The 12,702-nt window shown below is 43.8% G+C and overlaps 1 protein-coding gene and 1 long non-coding RNA gene across 8 annotated transcripts in view; one reads left to right on the plus strand and one right to left on the minus strand.

Moving 5' to 3' along the window:
• The window catches only part of LOC108793397, a 21,979-nt gene that overhangs the window by 4,112 nt on the left and 5,165 nt on the right, over positions 1-12,702 (plus strand). Inside the window, exon 2 of the long non-coding RNA XR_001941639.1 lies at positions 6,273-6,274. This is a non-coding gene — a long non-coding RNA (uncharacterized LOC108793397). The remainder of the gene's footprint in view (positions 1-6,272; positions 6,275-12,702) is intronic.
• Positions 2,618-12,702, minus strand: part of RTN4 (reticulon 4) — a 74,195-nt gene continuing 64,110 nt past the window's right edge. For all 7 annotated transcript variants that reach the window (XM_018564334.1, XM_018564332.1, XM_018564331.1 and 4 more), the window contains 4 exons: positions 10,240-10,309; positions 7,086-7,132; positions 5,476-5,534; positions 2,618-3,651 (listed from right to left, as the gene is read on the minus strand). In XM_018564334.1, coding sequence (XP_018419836.1) covers positions 3,609-3,651; positions 5,476-5,534; positions 7,086-7,132; positions 10,240-10,309 — 219 coding nt within the window. In that variant the 3' untranslated portion in view covers positions 2,618-3,608. The remainder of the gene's footprint in view (positions 3,652-5,475; positions 5,535-7,085; positions 7,133-10,239; positions 10,310-12,702) is intronic.

Below are 12,702 nucleotides of genomic sequence, written 5' to 3' on the forward strand. Positions count from 1 at the left end.
CGCAAAGTGAGGGATTGCCCACAAAAAACACTGCTGGAGCAGGAAGGGTTATAATGTAACTGTCACTAAGGTAGCAGGGAACCCAAAGTGAATGTCTAGCGCAGGGGTGGGAAACCTCCGGCCCTCCAGCTGTGGCGAAACTACAAATCCCATGATGCACCTGTCTCTGGGAGTCATGCCTGTCAGAATCTTGCAATGCATCATGGGATTTGAAGTTTCACCACAGCTGGAAGGCCAGAGGTTCCCTACCCCTGGTCTAGAGGATAACAGAGGTGGCGCACAGGCAGGAGAGGTAAGCATCCACCATTTCCAAGATGAGCCAAACGATGCAGTGACACAGGGAGACCTGCGCAGGAGCACCACAGCCCGCACAGACTCTGTACAGACTCTGTACAGGTCCGTGCCAAATTCAAAACCTTACAGCTCGTCTTCATGCCACCAACTCTGCTACAGCCAGAGCATAAGGTATTAATACCTTAGAGCAGGGGTCAGCAACCTTAAACACTCAAAGAGCCATTTGGACCCGTTTCCCACAGAAAAGAAAACTCCGGGAGCCACAAAACCCTTTTGACATCTAAAATTAAGATAACCTGTCATATATCGTTTTTTACCTTTATGCTCTGTATAGCATGTATATAGCTATATGTGGGCTTAGTAACGCACTGGCCTCTGGGCTTAGTAACGCACTGGCCTCTGGGCTTAGTAACGCACTGGCCTCTGGGCTTAGTAACGCACTGGCCTCTGGGCTTAGTAACGCACTGGCCTCTGGGCTTAGTAACGCACTGGCCTCTGGGCTTAGTAACGCACTGGCCTCTGGGCTTAGTAACGCACTGGCCTCTGGGCTTAGTAACGCACTGGCCTCTGGGCTTAGTAACGCACTGGCCTCTGGGCTTAGTAACGCACTGGCCTCTGGGCTTAGTAACGCACTGGACTCTGGGCTTAGTAACGCACTCCACCCAAACCCCCGCGCTCCTCATTCGAACTCCCCTGCCAAGCCTCACAGCCAGCACCCCAGCCAGGCGGTGTGCACTGCAGGGGGCGGGGCATGTGACACACACTTCTCCTCTCCCACCGCCTGTTACTAGGGATGTGGCCAGGAGAGGAGGTGAGTCACAAGACCCGACCCTTACTGAGAAGCCAGTCAGCAGTGCGGGGCCCTGGGACCCTGCACTGCCGCATATTCCACCGGGGGGTGCCCAGGACCGGACCTCACTGGGCCACCCCCCACAGCCTGAGGCCCCAGGAGTAGTTCCACCCCTGGACAGGGAGCCGCAGCAGAGGGATGAAAGAGCCACATGCGGCTCCGGAGCCGCAGGTTGCTGACCCCTGCCTTAGAGAAAGAACCGAAGCAAGCAAAGCACCACCAGGCTTCAGGGGTAGGGTTCCACCAGATTATTACACTATGGCCCTGGAAATGTGCTCTGTGCCTGACCCACACATTGCACTCAGGTGTCTAGAAGAGAGTTTTCAGCAGAGTCCAATGCCCACAAGACACATTACAGAGGAGTTCCGCTTCATGCTCACAGCAGGGTCCAAGTACGGCCCCAGAGGAGAGGAGATATCCATTCTAGGACACCAGCTAAAAACTGGTGCCTGATAGGAGTAGTAGGGGTCATACTAGCTGTGCTTAAAGCTTTGTCTGCCAATGTCCAACCTTCTGAAGGTGACAGCAGCACAACCCAATATACCTTATTTCACCCTGTCTGGAGTTCCAAATTGCAGGGTGGTCTAAAACACAAATGTCAGCCTGCTTTCCTGTACACCACATACATGAACTTCTGTTATTTCATATTTTTTAGTTTGTTAAGCACTTTGTTATACGTTTAATAAATGCACAAAAATACCTCTTCCAAAAACCTTGTCAGCTAATAACTTCCTGTGCCCTCATGCCTATGCGGCACTCTTGTCAGGTACATTGTTCTTAGCTATCTCCGTGGATTACAGAACCTCCTCTCTGTTATGGAAAAAAGAGAAGAGGGGGCTCTTGTAGTCCTGTCCTAGAAATGGTAAGCTGCCATGTATTAAAATGTTGTACTTGAGTCTATATACACCTTAGATACTGACATGGCACCACCACTTCCTGCAGTTTAGTAATGGCCTATTGCTGTTGGGGGTGGCCTTACTGGAAAGCATGAGAGAAATGACAGGGCCAGAGTGGTGACCAGAAACGATGGTTGCAAACAGAGTGCCCCAGGATTCAGGTTCCCAGTACAATAAATAGGAATATTAAGCAGCACACATCTGGGAGGTGCCCTCTGTGGTGCGGTGCTGATCCAGTGGAAGGTTCACTTTAAAATCTGTTGTTTTAATTTGCATCAATTTGAGCACTGAAGTCTCGTAGTCACAAAGGCCAGATATACAGCTCAGTGCGAATGCTACAAAAGGGTGACTTTGGACTATGGCTCTGCTTCGTACCGCAATGTGTTCTAAATACCATCAGCCGAGCCGACATTTCCTTAATTTGGGCGACCCTTCCCACCTAGAGCAGCACAACAATTTGCAGGTTTCTGGGGGTGGTGGAGAGAAATAAAGCACAATAACACACAACATAAACAAGAGCCCGCAGTACATTTAAACAAGTTAAGGTCTACAAGCTTTATTGATACTTGTTTTTTTGTTTGTTTTTACATATCACAATGCATTCCAAAGACTTGCTTCAGCACATTCCTGCAGCTGGGTAACATTTTACGTTCTTGCAACGAGATTGACTTTTGTTTTTTCTCTTAAACAAATTTGCAGCGTTTAGTACTCGGTTACAGAAAGTTCAAGTGACTGTAAATGTGGTTGTGCAAACCCAACTACTGAGCGACGATGTGTAAGTTCCTATATTGGTATACATAACTGTTCATTAAACAGACAATAGTGTTCCTAGAAAGAGTTTTTTTTTTGTTTTTTCCTTTAAGTTAACTTTGTGTGTATGTGCTATGGAGCTAGCGGTTAGAATGTCATTTCAATCCTAAAAATAAAAAAAGCACTGTGGGAGCTAGGCTCTCGGAAAACACTATAGATATTGGCAATTGATAAAACAATAAAATCACAAGATAGAGCTACCATCATACCGAACAGAAGCCATGTTGTCTCTAGGTATGATCACAAGGGGGTTTGTTCAGCAGCTCGTTCAGGGCAGAAGAACCATTGATGTATGACGCCATGCACCAAAACCACTTTCTACGCTGAAGGGCTACAAAATGGATATCTCAACTTACTCTTCATACACAGTGCAAGTATTGATTAACATTATGCCCGTGAAAGCGCAGTAAGACTACTTCGGAAGCACAATATACAGCATGCTAGAAAACAAAACAAAAAAAGTTCTGTATTAAACGGTGCTTCACACAGGAGAAGAAACAGAAAATAGTTTCAAACCCATACATAGCAGCTTACAATACTCAGAATGAAACACATGGCAGTAAAACAGTTGTTTCGATCCTTAAACACTGCATTGCAGAAAAAAAAAAAATATTAAAATAAAAAGTAGAGATCTGGGAAAATGCACTGCAATGTCAAGGCTGGTCTTTCCCTGACCCACCCCAAGTCATCCAAATACACAGCCCTCAAATTCAGAGGCTCCTATTGGTATCTGCGGCAAACTTGATTTTTAGTAGCAGTTATTCAGCTTTGCGTTTCAGTCCAGGGATTTTTGCCAGGATTCTGTGCAAGAGAAAGAAAACGGAACATCATTAAGAGGGCATTACACAGTATACCCCAAAATGCTTTAAAAAAAAACAAACACAGATTGTGTACACAAGAATGTTTCTGGTAACTGGTATCCCATCTACTGCCCAGTACATAAAACCATACTGGAGAGCACCTGTCTGCCGGTGTACCACCCCAGATACGAGGATGATGTGCACAATATACATTATATCACCATGTTTATGGACACCGAACCATGCCACCTGGCAGAAAGTATGTGGACCCCCCTGCAAATTAAGTTTTGATGTCCAGTGAAGGGAACTGTTGAAGCGGACCTTTACCCAGATCTTTAAAAATAACACACACCTTTAGAAATGTTTAGTAACGACAATCTACAAGCACCCAGTCTTCTGACAGTGGCCATGTTTACTAAGGGCAGAGGACTAGATCTCCTATTACTTCCTGGCACATGTGACTAGGACATGTGATCATGCACATCATCTCAGGGGAGAAAAATGCCTTTAGTAATCGTGAGATTGCAGATAAGATTTTCCAGCAATGTTCTGCTGATGACAATCCCAGTGTGTAATGTGTTGACAAACTGAAGTCATTTTGCCTTTTCAAAGCAGGAAGTGAACGTATTTCATAATCGCAGAATTTTACACCCGACATGTCTGTTATTATTAATCCTCATACATAGAGGGATGCATTGGTAGAATTTGATTTGTGTAATGCTACAAAATACATTTTAAACATTTCGGCAATCCTAACTTTGTGACAACAGTTTTGGGAAGGACTATTTCTGTTCCAGCATGACTGTGCACAAAGCCAGGTCCATAAAGACTATGTCTAATGGGTTTGGAGTGGAGGAAGTCAAGTGGTCTGTACAGAGTCCAGACCTCAAGCCCTTTTGAACACCTTTAGGATGAATCAGATTAAGGAGACAGATCTTCTTGTCCAGTGTATCACCCCACAAATGATCTTTGCACATACATTTGTGGAAAAGCAGAGATCAAAACTAGCCAAGAAAAGTAAAAATTCTCCCTCTTTCAGTACCCATAGATCATGAATTCCTATAATTCAGAACTAGGGGTTTAGGTAATCTGAGCAAATAACATGAGAAGTCCAGAGGCAGAACCGCAATGATTCTCTACTGGATTCCCAGAGATGTATAGATAAGCAGTTGCCTCAGACACCGAACATCGATCTTGTTACCGGGCAGAACAGAAGATGATTTGTGATGTGGACAGCCACAAATGTGTCCAATGATGAATATGATCAGTGAAGAAAGTTCTTATAGACAATAAGACTTTAGTGTATTTAGGATTTCAGGATTTACTGAAGGTTATGTGCCAAATGACATCAATGGTGAACAAATGTATGAAAAAAAGCCAAACTGGAAGGGCCCATTCAGATGTGTTCTGCATGAATCCAGTATTATGGTGCGTTACATGCACTGTGTGTTAAGTCATTTTGAACAAGCTTACAATGCACTGTAATGCACACCTGACCTTATTTTAATGCAGCGTAAATAAAGCACACTGTGCGTTGTGGTGCAGTATGATTGCACTGCCAGCTACTATAAAAGGTTGTTTGGACGTCATTGCAAAATGAATAGCACTGTAACTCAGTGTTTACCGCAATACATAGATGGGGATCAGTCCTAAGTGGGGAGATCTCTTCACAAAGAACCATGTCCTTTATATGCAGGCCGCTATCTTATTAGCCCTGCCCTCCACAACCACGTTTTCTATTAAATGATCCAGATTTATCAGGACTGAGCTACACAAAACATTACAGAAGCTGCATCACACAAAGTACAGCACAAAGAACACTTACAAGTCTTTTACATTGTTGAAATTCTTGCTTATGAGTGCTATATAGTGATCCACTTTAGTCTGCAAAAAAGAAAACAATTCTCTTAGAAAACAAAAAAGGTGGGAAGACTGGTAATAACAAAGCAGGACGTTCAGCATCTGCCAGTGAGAAAAAGCACGCAATTTAGCTTCTCTATCCTAAACAGCATCACAACATCCCAAAATTCAGCCCATACAAGACTGTTGTCCATGGAGCACTGAACTCAGGAGCCCCTGTGTGTTATAAGTAGCCACAGCTCCAAGATCGCTCCCGTGATAACTAAACATGAGATTGTAATCTAATTTGTACTGAAGTTATATTCCATCACAGGAGTGAGTTTGGAGCGGTGACTTGTTTACAACACACACAGAGACCATGGAGAACAAAAGTAGCCACCCTCCGGAAGAAAGGACAGTGTCAGCATGCATTCAGAGATGATTTGAGGATCTACAGCCAAGAGAGGCACAACAAGATCCAGTACTGTTAATAGTTTGGGTACGTTAATGTATTTTTAAGATTAAAACACCTGAGTTTACTGTCACTAACTAAAAAGGAGAACCATGAGTGCTTTTCACTCACCTCATAGTTCTAGCCGACCTGTGACAATGAGACTGTCACAGGTCGGCTAAGTAGATCGGGAAGTGAGCGAACACATACCGGCGTTCGCTCACCTCTCCATCCTGTCACGGCTCTCTGCCTTGACAGAGGAGAGGCTGGATTCCCCCCTCCCCGCTCCGATCCTCCAGTGCTGACTGGCAGAACGGACAGGGAGAGTGAAGCCGTCTCTGCCTCTAGATAGGCAGAGCCAGCTGTCAGTCACGCAGCTGGGCGGATCCAGACATAATTGTCGGGATCCGCTTCGGCGTCTCAGTATACCGCGAGCTACAGCTCGCGGTATACTGAGCCTAGGGTGACGGGAGGGCCCTAGTTTGTGTCCTCCCGTTACCCTGAGAACTATGGGGAAAAGCCTTAACCCCATAGTTCTCCTTTAAGTCATGTTAAACAGTCTTACTGAGATGGATAAATGGCAAGACTATGGGCCATGCACACAAAACTAGAGCACCATCTCTAGGAAATAGAAGTATTTCAACCCTTCTAGCAAGAGAATTAAAGCCTTACACTTTTTATGTTTAGATCGTAAATGCTTGTCAGGTTTTAACTCCTTTGTGACAGGAGACGTACACTGTACTTCCCGTCACAAAGTGCCTATATGGCTGGCCACGTACACTGTACGTGACGGGTTATTTAAGGCTCTGTAATGATTCTCAGCGGTTACCAATCATTATTTAATGCCTCAAAAAAAATTTAAAAAAAGTGTGTCAGTCATTTATGAACAGAAACGGAATACTAGCTCAGTCATGAAGGGGCTAATGTTTTTCCTCATTGTTTTAGGGAGAGGTCTCATCACTTTGCTAGGACAGGAAGACAGACAGCAATCATAACCTGACAAGGTAAAAATGTTCTTATCCTGAAATGTAAACTAATGCAGCCACCAAATGGAAGAAGGGCTGGTGAGCTGCAAGTTACATTTTGAGTAACCGCTAGTCACCAAAGTATGAGTACCCTCCATTATTTTTCTGAGGTTCACTTACCTGATGTCTTTCATAAATTACAGGAATACTGAACAGAGAAATCAGTGCTAAAAATGAAAAGAAAAGATGTCAGATACAAAATATTCAGTAGTTCCGGGCTCAGGAAAATGTCACACACAAAAAAGTTATGCTCACTTAGATATTAGGAGCTGTACTCAAACATTTTCTAGTATAGGAATGAAAGCACAACTAAAGCAGGAAGAATTTCATACACAGACATACAAGTGAGCAAAAGGCAGTCTCCTAGATCACTTCTTACAGAACTTTTACCATAAGAAAGGATTTTTAGAGCCAACAGTTCACAAATCCTGTGTTATGCACATCAGAGGACACCCTGTGTCTACGGAGAATATACCCAGGCAGAGTGATCTCTAATGTTACGTTTAGGAGCCACACTTGCCTCTCAGCTCTGCTGTGGGAACCTCAACAGGTATTTAGTATCATGAGGTCTTCTATATCTCCACAATATATGACAAGCGAGGTCTTATCTTATTTCTGCCATATTACAATTATATCATTTGGGGGCCTTTCTTGTATTTACGGTTACAAACTGTATGGTGAATGTGGCTTGCAAGCTGAGAAGGAGATTTTTAACTTTCCCTAAACTCCTTCTCTTGGAGTACATGAAGCACTTCAGTACCAGATGTTTATATACGTATGTCGGTATGGAAGTGGTTAAAACCAAGATCACAGCTGCTGCAGCACTTCTCTTCAGCCGGCTCCTTGCTTTCACATACAAGTGATCAGGCAGCTGTAGAGCTGCCCGATTACTTGTGTAGCTTCAAAGTGGGCCGTCCTCTTGTTAGTGCCTTATGTGATAGCAATAGTTATGTGTAGGACATTTAAGTGACATCTTTCTCCCCCCCGTAAACACACAAACACACATTATACTAAACCACATGCGGAAACCACTGCAACACATGTTACATATAATTCTAGGGTCATCGCTCACTGGTAACTCCAAATTGATGAGCAGAAAAAAGATTTTAAAACCTCACCAATGGACAATTTGGGGTACTGTAGTTTCGTTGCCATTTTACAGGCACGCGCAATCTTAAGGCTTGCATGTTTGGTAGCTACCTACTAAACGCAACCCCATCTTTTAGATTTCACATTATATTGCGTTTGTGTGCACTAAATTGAATTGGGTATTTTCCACTACTTCCATTTTCCACTACTTCCATTTTCCACTACTGATTTGATAAAACATTTGTACAAATATTGTGCAATAACAAAAAATTCCAACTAGCACATTTTTATCCCACAGGGGGCTTTTCTGTCAGAAAATATATAATTTGGGGGTTGTAAGCGGTTTTCTAGCCAGAAATTCAGATTTTAACATGTGTGAAAAATGACTTACCACAACAATTTTGTAAAGAGGTTAAAGGACACAGGATGAAAAAAAGCTGTAAGGCCAGTCCAGCATGGCTCCGTTTTGTAGTAAACAAAAGTAGGAGTAAGTCATAAGAACGACACTATTTACACCATTGAGAACTTCCTGGGATGAAGCTTTCTTGCCTCGCACCAAGAAAAGACCCGTGCCCCTTAATGTACTCCAAGAAAAGCATTTTACAGTGGGTTAAAAATCCTATTTTCTTAAATCACAGCATTAAAAAGGGACACAGGACAAAGTATTAAGACACACTAAAACACCTAAAAGCAGTCCAACTTAAGGGTGGGCAAGAACAAAACAAAAAGCCATCAGGCCCACAAAACCCAACAAATTAAACACAGATACCTCCTCAGCAGAGACTACAGAGCCGCTGAAGAACCCTAAAACCGATTGTGGCTGAGGCCTGAACATCAGCAGCCTTGCAAATGTGAATACCCAAGTGCCTGATGCTGAAATGTCCATGTAGCACAAATCCAACTACAGGGACTTTCAGGAATTACAAACAAGGAGTTGCTGTTGCCAAGTGTCAGCAAGTACCATATCCAGACAATTGAGGGAATCCTCCTTAGGGTGATTTAGAGTAGGACAGAAAGATGGAACAATAGAGAAAAGGTAGAAACCACCCTGGAAAGAGAAGAGGCCATAGGCCTCAAAACAACCTCGTCTTTGTGTAGAAAGGGTGGTTAAAAGGTAAGGCCACAGAAGTGACGGCAACAAGAAATGCGACCTTGCAAGTAAGGACAGACCAAGAAATATCTCTAATAGTTTCAAGCAGAGGTCTCTGAGGAACCAACAGAACCAGGTTAAGATCTCATAGAATCAGTGGGGAACGTACAAGAGGCATAATGTGGCAACCCCCTGAATGAAGGATTGAGATGCAAGCGGTTAACTGTAAAGAACTGCCAAGGACTTGACCCTTGAGGATACTTAAGGTCAATTGTTAATCCAGACCAGACTGGAGGAACGACACTACTTGCACCATTGAGAAGTTCCTGGTTTGAAGCTTTCTTGCCTCGCACCAAGAAAAACACACCATCAAGTGCGATGGCAGACTTTACAAAAAGTAAATTTCCTAGAGTTCCAGAGTGAAGGGGTAACCTAATTAGACAGACCCCTGTCCCTTAGAACCTGGGCTTGAACAGCCAAGCTGACCCATCATACTAGGTACAGAGTAAGAGATTGCCCACAAGGGTACTTACAAAGCAATGCTGAAGCAGGAAGAAGCCTTAATGCCGTCTGTGATTGGGTCACTGTAAAGCTGCCCACACACCTTACAATTTATCTGCAGATTTTCTGTGGTCAGATGGAACAGGTGCAACAGATTCCTCCATCTACACTAAACTGTGTGGGTGGAGTAATCTCCACCTGAGCCAATCTGTTGCACTTTTTCCATCTGACCACAGAAAATCTGCAGATAATTGTAAGATGTGTGGGCCGCTTAAGGCAGCAGGAAGCTCCAGGAATGTCCACAGGATCAAAACAAATGTGGTGGGATAAAAAAAGAGAAAGGTTTTCCTTCTCAGGAGGAAAGACATCTGCTCTCCTAGGACACTAGAAACAAAAACTGAGGCATGCTGGGAGTAGGAGGGGCTGTCTTCACAGCTTTGTTTTGCCAGTGTCAAATCTCCTGAAGGAAGCAGCATAACCCATTGTACCTGAATACTTTATCCTGTGTCGTTTAATGTACAATTAAGAAAGACTGTGGCCCTCTGCCCTGAGACAACAGCATGGTAACACATACATAAGGAGCACTCTACTTACCCAGGATCAGTAAGGTCAGGCCATTGAACAAGGCACCGATATAGGTGAACACCCACATCAACACTGCAAACTGAACACAACAACATCATGTAAGTGGTTTTGCACAATTCTGATACAAGTTTAAATAGCATTTACTTTTAACATGGACCCAAAGAAATCCAGCATATTTTAAGCTTTGTTATATAATAAAGATGCAAGAAGTGGCATTTCACCATTTGCCCTGATACTAACCCATCATACCACGTGACACAAGCAGCAATTAATGCTCAGCACACAGAAAGACTGTCATTCCGAAATAATTCGGATTGGTTTTTATCAACATGAATTTATAAAACTGGAAAAAGAAATGAAGATGAAGTCAAACACTACTAAAGCAGATCTTTTTGTCCATGCAAAGTGTATAAATGCTAGTCCTTTGCAAACTAAACGTAAGGCCTCATGCACATGGATGAGTGAGGACCCCTGCCACAAGAACCTGCCGATTCTCGCAGCAGGAATCCGAGGTGTGCACATTCAGATGAGGCCGCTGTGCTCATTTAAGCGAATGACAGCAGCCGCATCTATCTCGATCCGCAGGTAAATCATATCAAGTATGATTGCCATGGACTGATGCAGCCCTAGTCACCCTGTCATTAACTTGAATGGGCAGCGCAGCCGCATCTGAACGAGCCCACCAAGGATTCCTGCTGCCAGAATCTGCAGACACCGTGTGCACGAGACCTTATGGGTTCCCAAACAAATTGACATACTATTCTTACAACGCTTTTATCTTCATTTCCCCCGTCACTCTGCTGTCATATTAGTTCAGAAATTCCCCGGCGTAAGCATCTAATTCTAGGACTGAGATGCATCACAATGTGAATCACAACATCTAGACAGTTACGTTTCTGGCTGTGTAAACATGTCCCACACATCTCAGCCTCCCCGCTGTTTCTCAGATAGTGATCGCTCACTTGGACATTTGTAACCGTGTAACTAAGGGAGGAGAGAATAAGGGGGGGCATAGACAGATTCTGGGATGAGAGCAGCTACACAAACCTGTTCCTCCACAATGGCAATGGCAGGCCCTCCTCACTCAGCATCAGTAAAAATTGGTCAGGCGCTGGCCAAATCCACGGGCAAAAAGATTGCTACAAGGCACAAGATGGAGCCGGTCCCCCAGCGCCCAAATTCCCAGGAGTGGTGTCTCTCTCTACCAAAACACATGTACTGGCACTTATGGGGAGGAACAGAGGGATGTATGCACACAGGAAACAGCAGAACCAAACTCTCAGGCAAGTTATGGATGCCTCATCTAAATGAGTCTTTATAAACAGATTCTGTCAGGACGGACATATTCCTACTGAAGGATGATGATCAAAAAAGAAGGCACAGAGGGGGAATTTATCAAAACTGTTGCAGCAGTTTCCCACAGAAACCAATCAGCTTCTCTCTTCAGTTTGATCCGTGAATGATCAAAGCTGATTGGTTACTAAGGGCAAATGCCCAGATTCTGTCTGGTCCAGTTGTCATAAATTCACAGCGGCCATTCAGAGGACACCTAGTATTTCTAAAAGTGAATACAAGAAGTTCTCTGACTGAACAAGGGGCAGAAAAGTCATGATGCGCCCTTTGTCCAATCACAGGAGGAATTCTGGCACCTGGAAGATCCCTGTAAAGCACTGTAGTTGCTCCAGCGACTATAGTGTTTTACAGGATTCCGGTGGCCCACTCAAGTTGGATACATGCACGGTTACATTGGGTCAAGTTGGGCCATTGTAAGTATGCATACAAAGTAATACAAGGAGATCAGTTTTTAAAAGTATTTATGGGTTTATTTTAATGACTGCATGCGAGTGGACTTCAGAATCACTTCCCAGTCAGCTGCCTAAAATTAACCAGAATGGACACCAATGTAAAACATGGATTCCTATGCCTGAGCCAATTTCTCCTACAACAACATGTGAAGCTGCCCAATACAAAACCCAGGAACAGCGCAGCTGACAGTCCTGTAACAAAAGTTGTGTCACCGTCTGTGGAAAAGAGGAAGCTAAGAGTCCAAAGAAGGTAAGTAAGGCTGCAATTAACTAATCGATAATGAAAATAGTTGTCAACTATTCTCATTATCGGTTGGTTGGGGAGGGAAGATTTTTTTGAATGCAACCAAATCGATTACGAAAGGAATAGCTAGCTGCAGCCCTAAAGGCAAGAGGGTCAAGAAACATTTCCTTCCAGGAGCTACAAATCATCCCCCATACAGGCAAAGCATCCCAATGTGAAGCCATAGCAAGAATGTCATCTACATATGGAACATGGATGACATAAAAAGAAAGGGGAAGTCTGGGCAATAAAGAAAAGTCAACAACTAATGCTCTTTAACGACATTACAGGGAAGGAGGATAAAAAAAACCACTCAGACATTTTCATGGCTTGGGATACACTTTAGAAGTAGGAAGTGGCAATGTCCCTTTCACATGGTGCTGG

This window comes from Nanorana parkeri, unplaced genomic scaffold (genome assembly GCF_000935625.1).
Source record: "Nanorana parkeri isolate BGI_ZX_2015 unplaced genomic scaffold, ASM93562v1 scaffold744, whole genome shotgun sequence".
Classification (NCBI taxonomy): Eukaryota; Metazoa; Chordata; class Amphibia; order Anura; family Dicroglossidae; genus Nanorana; species Nanorana parkeri.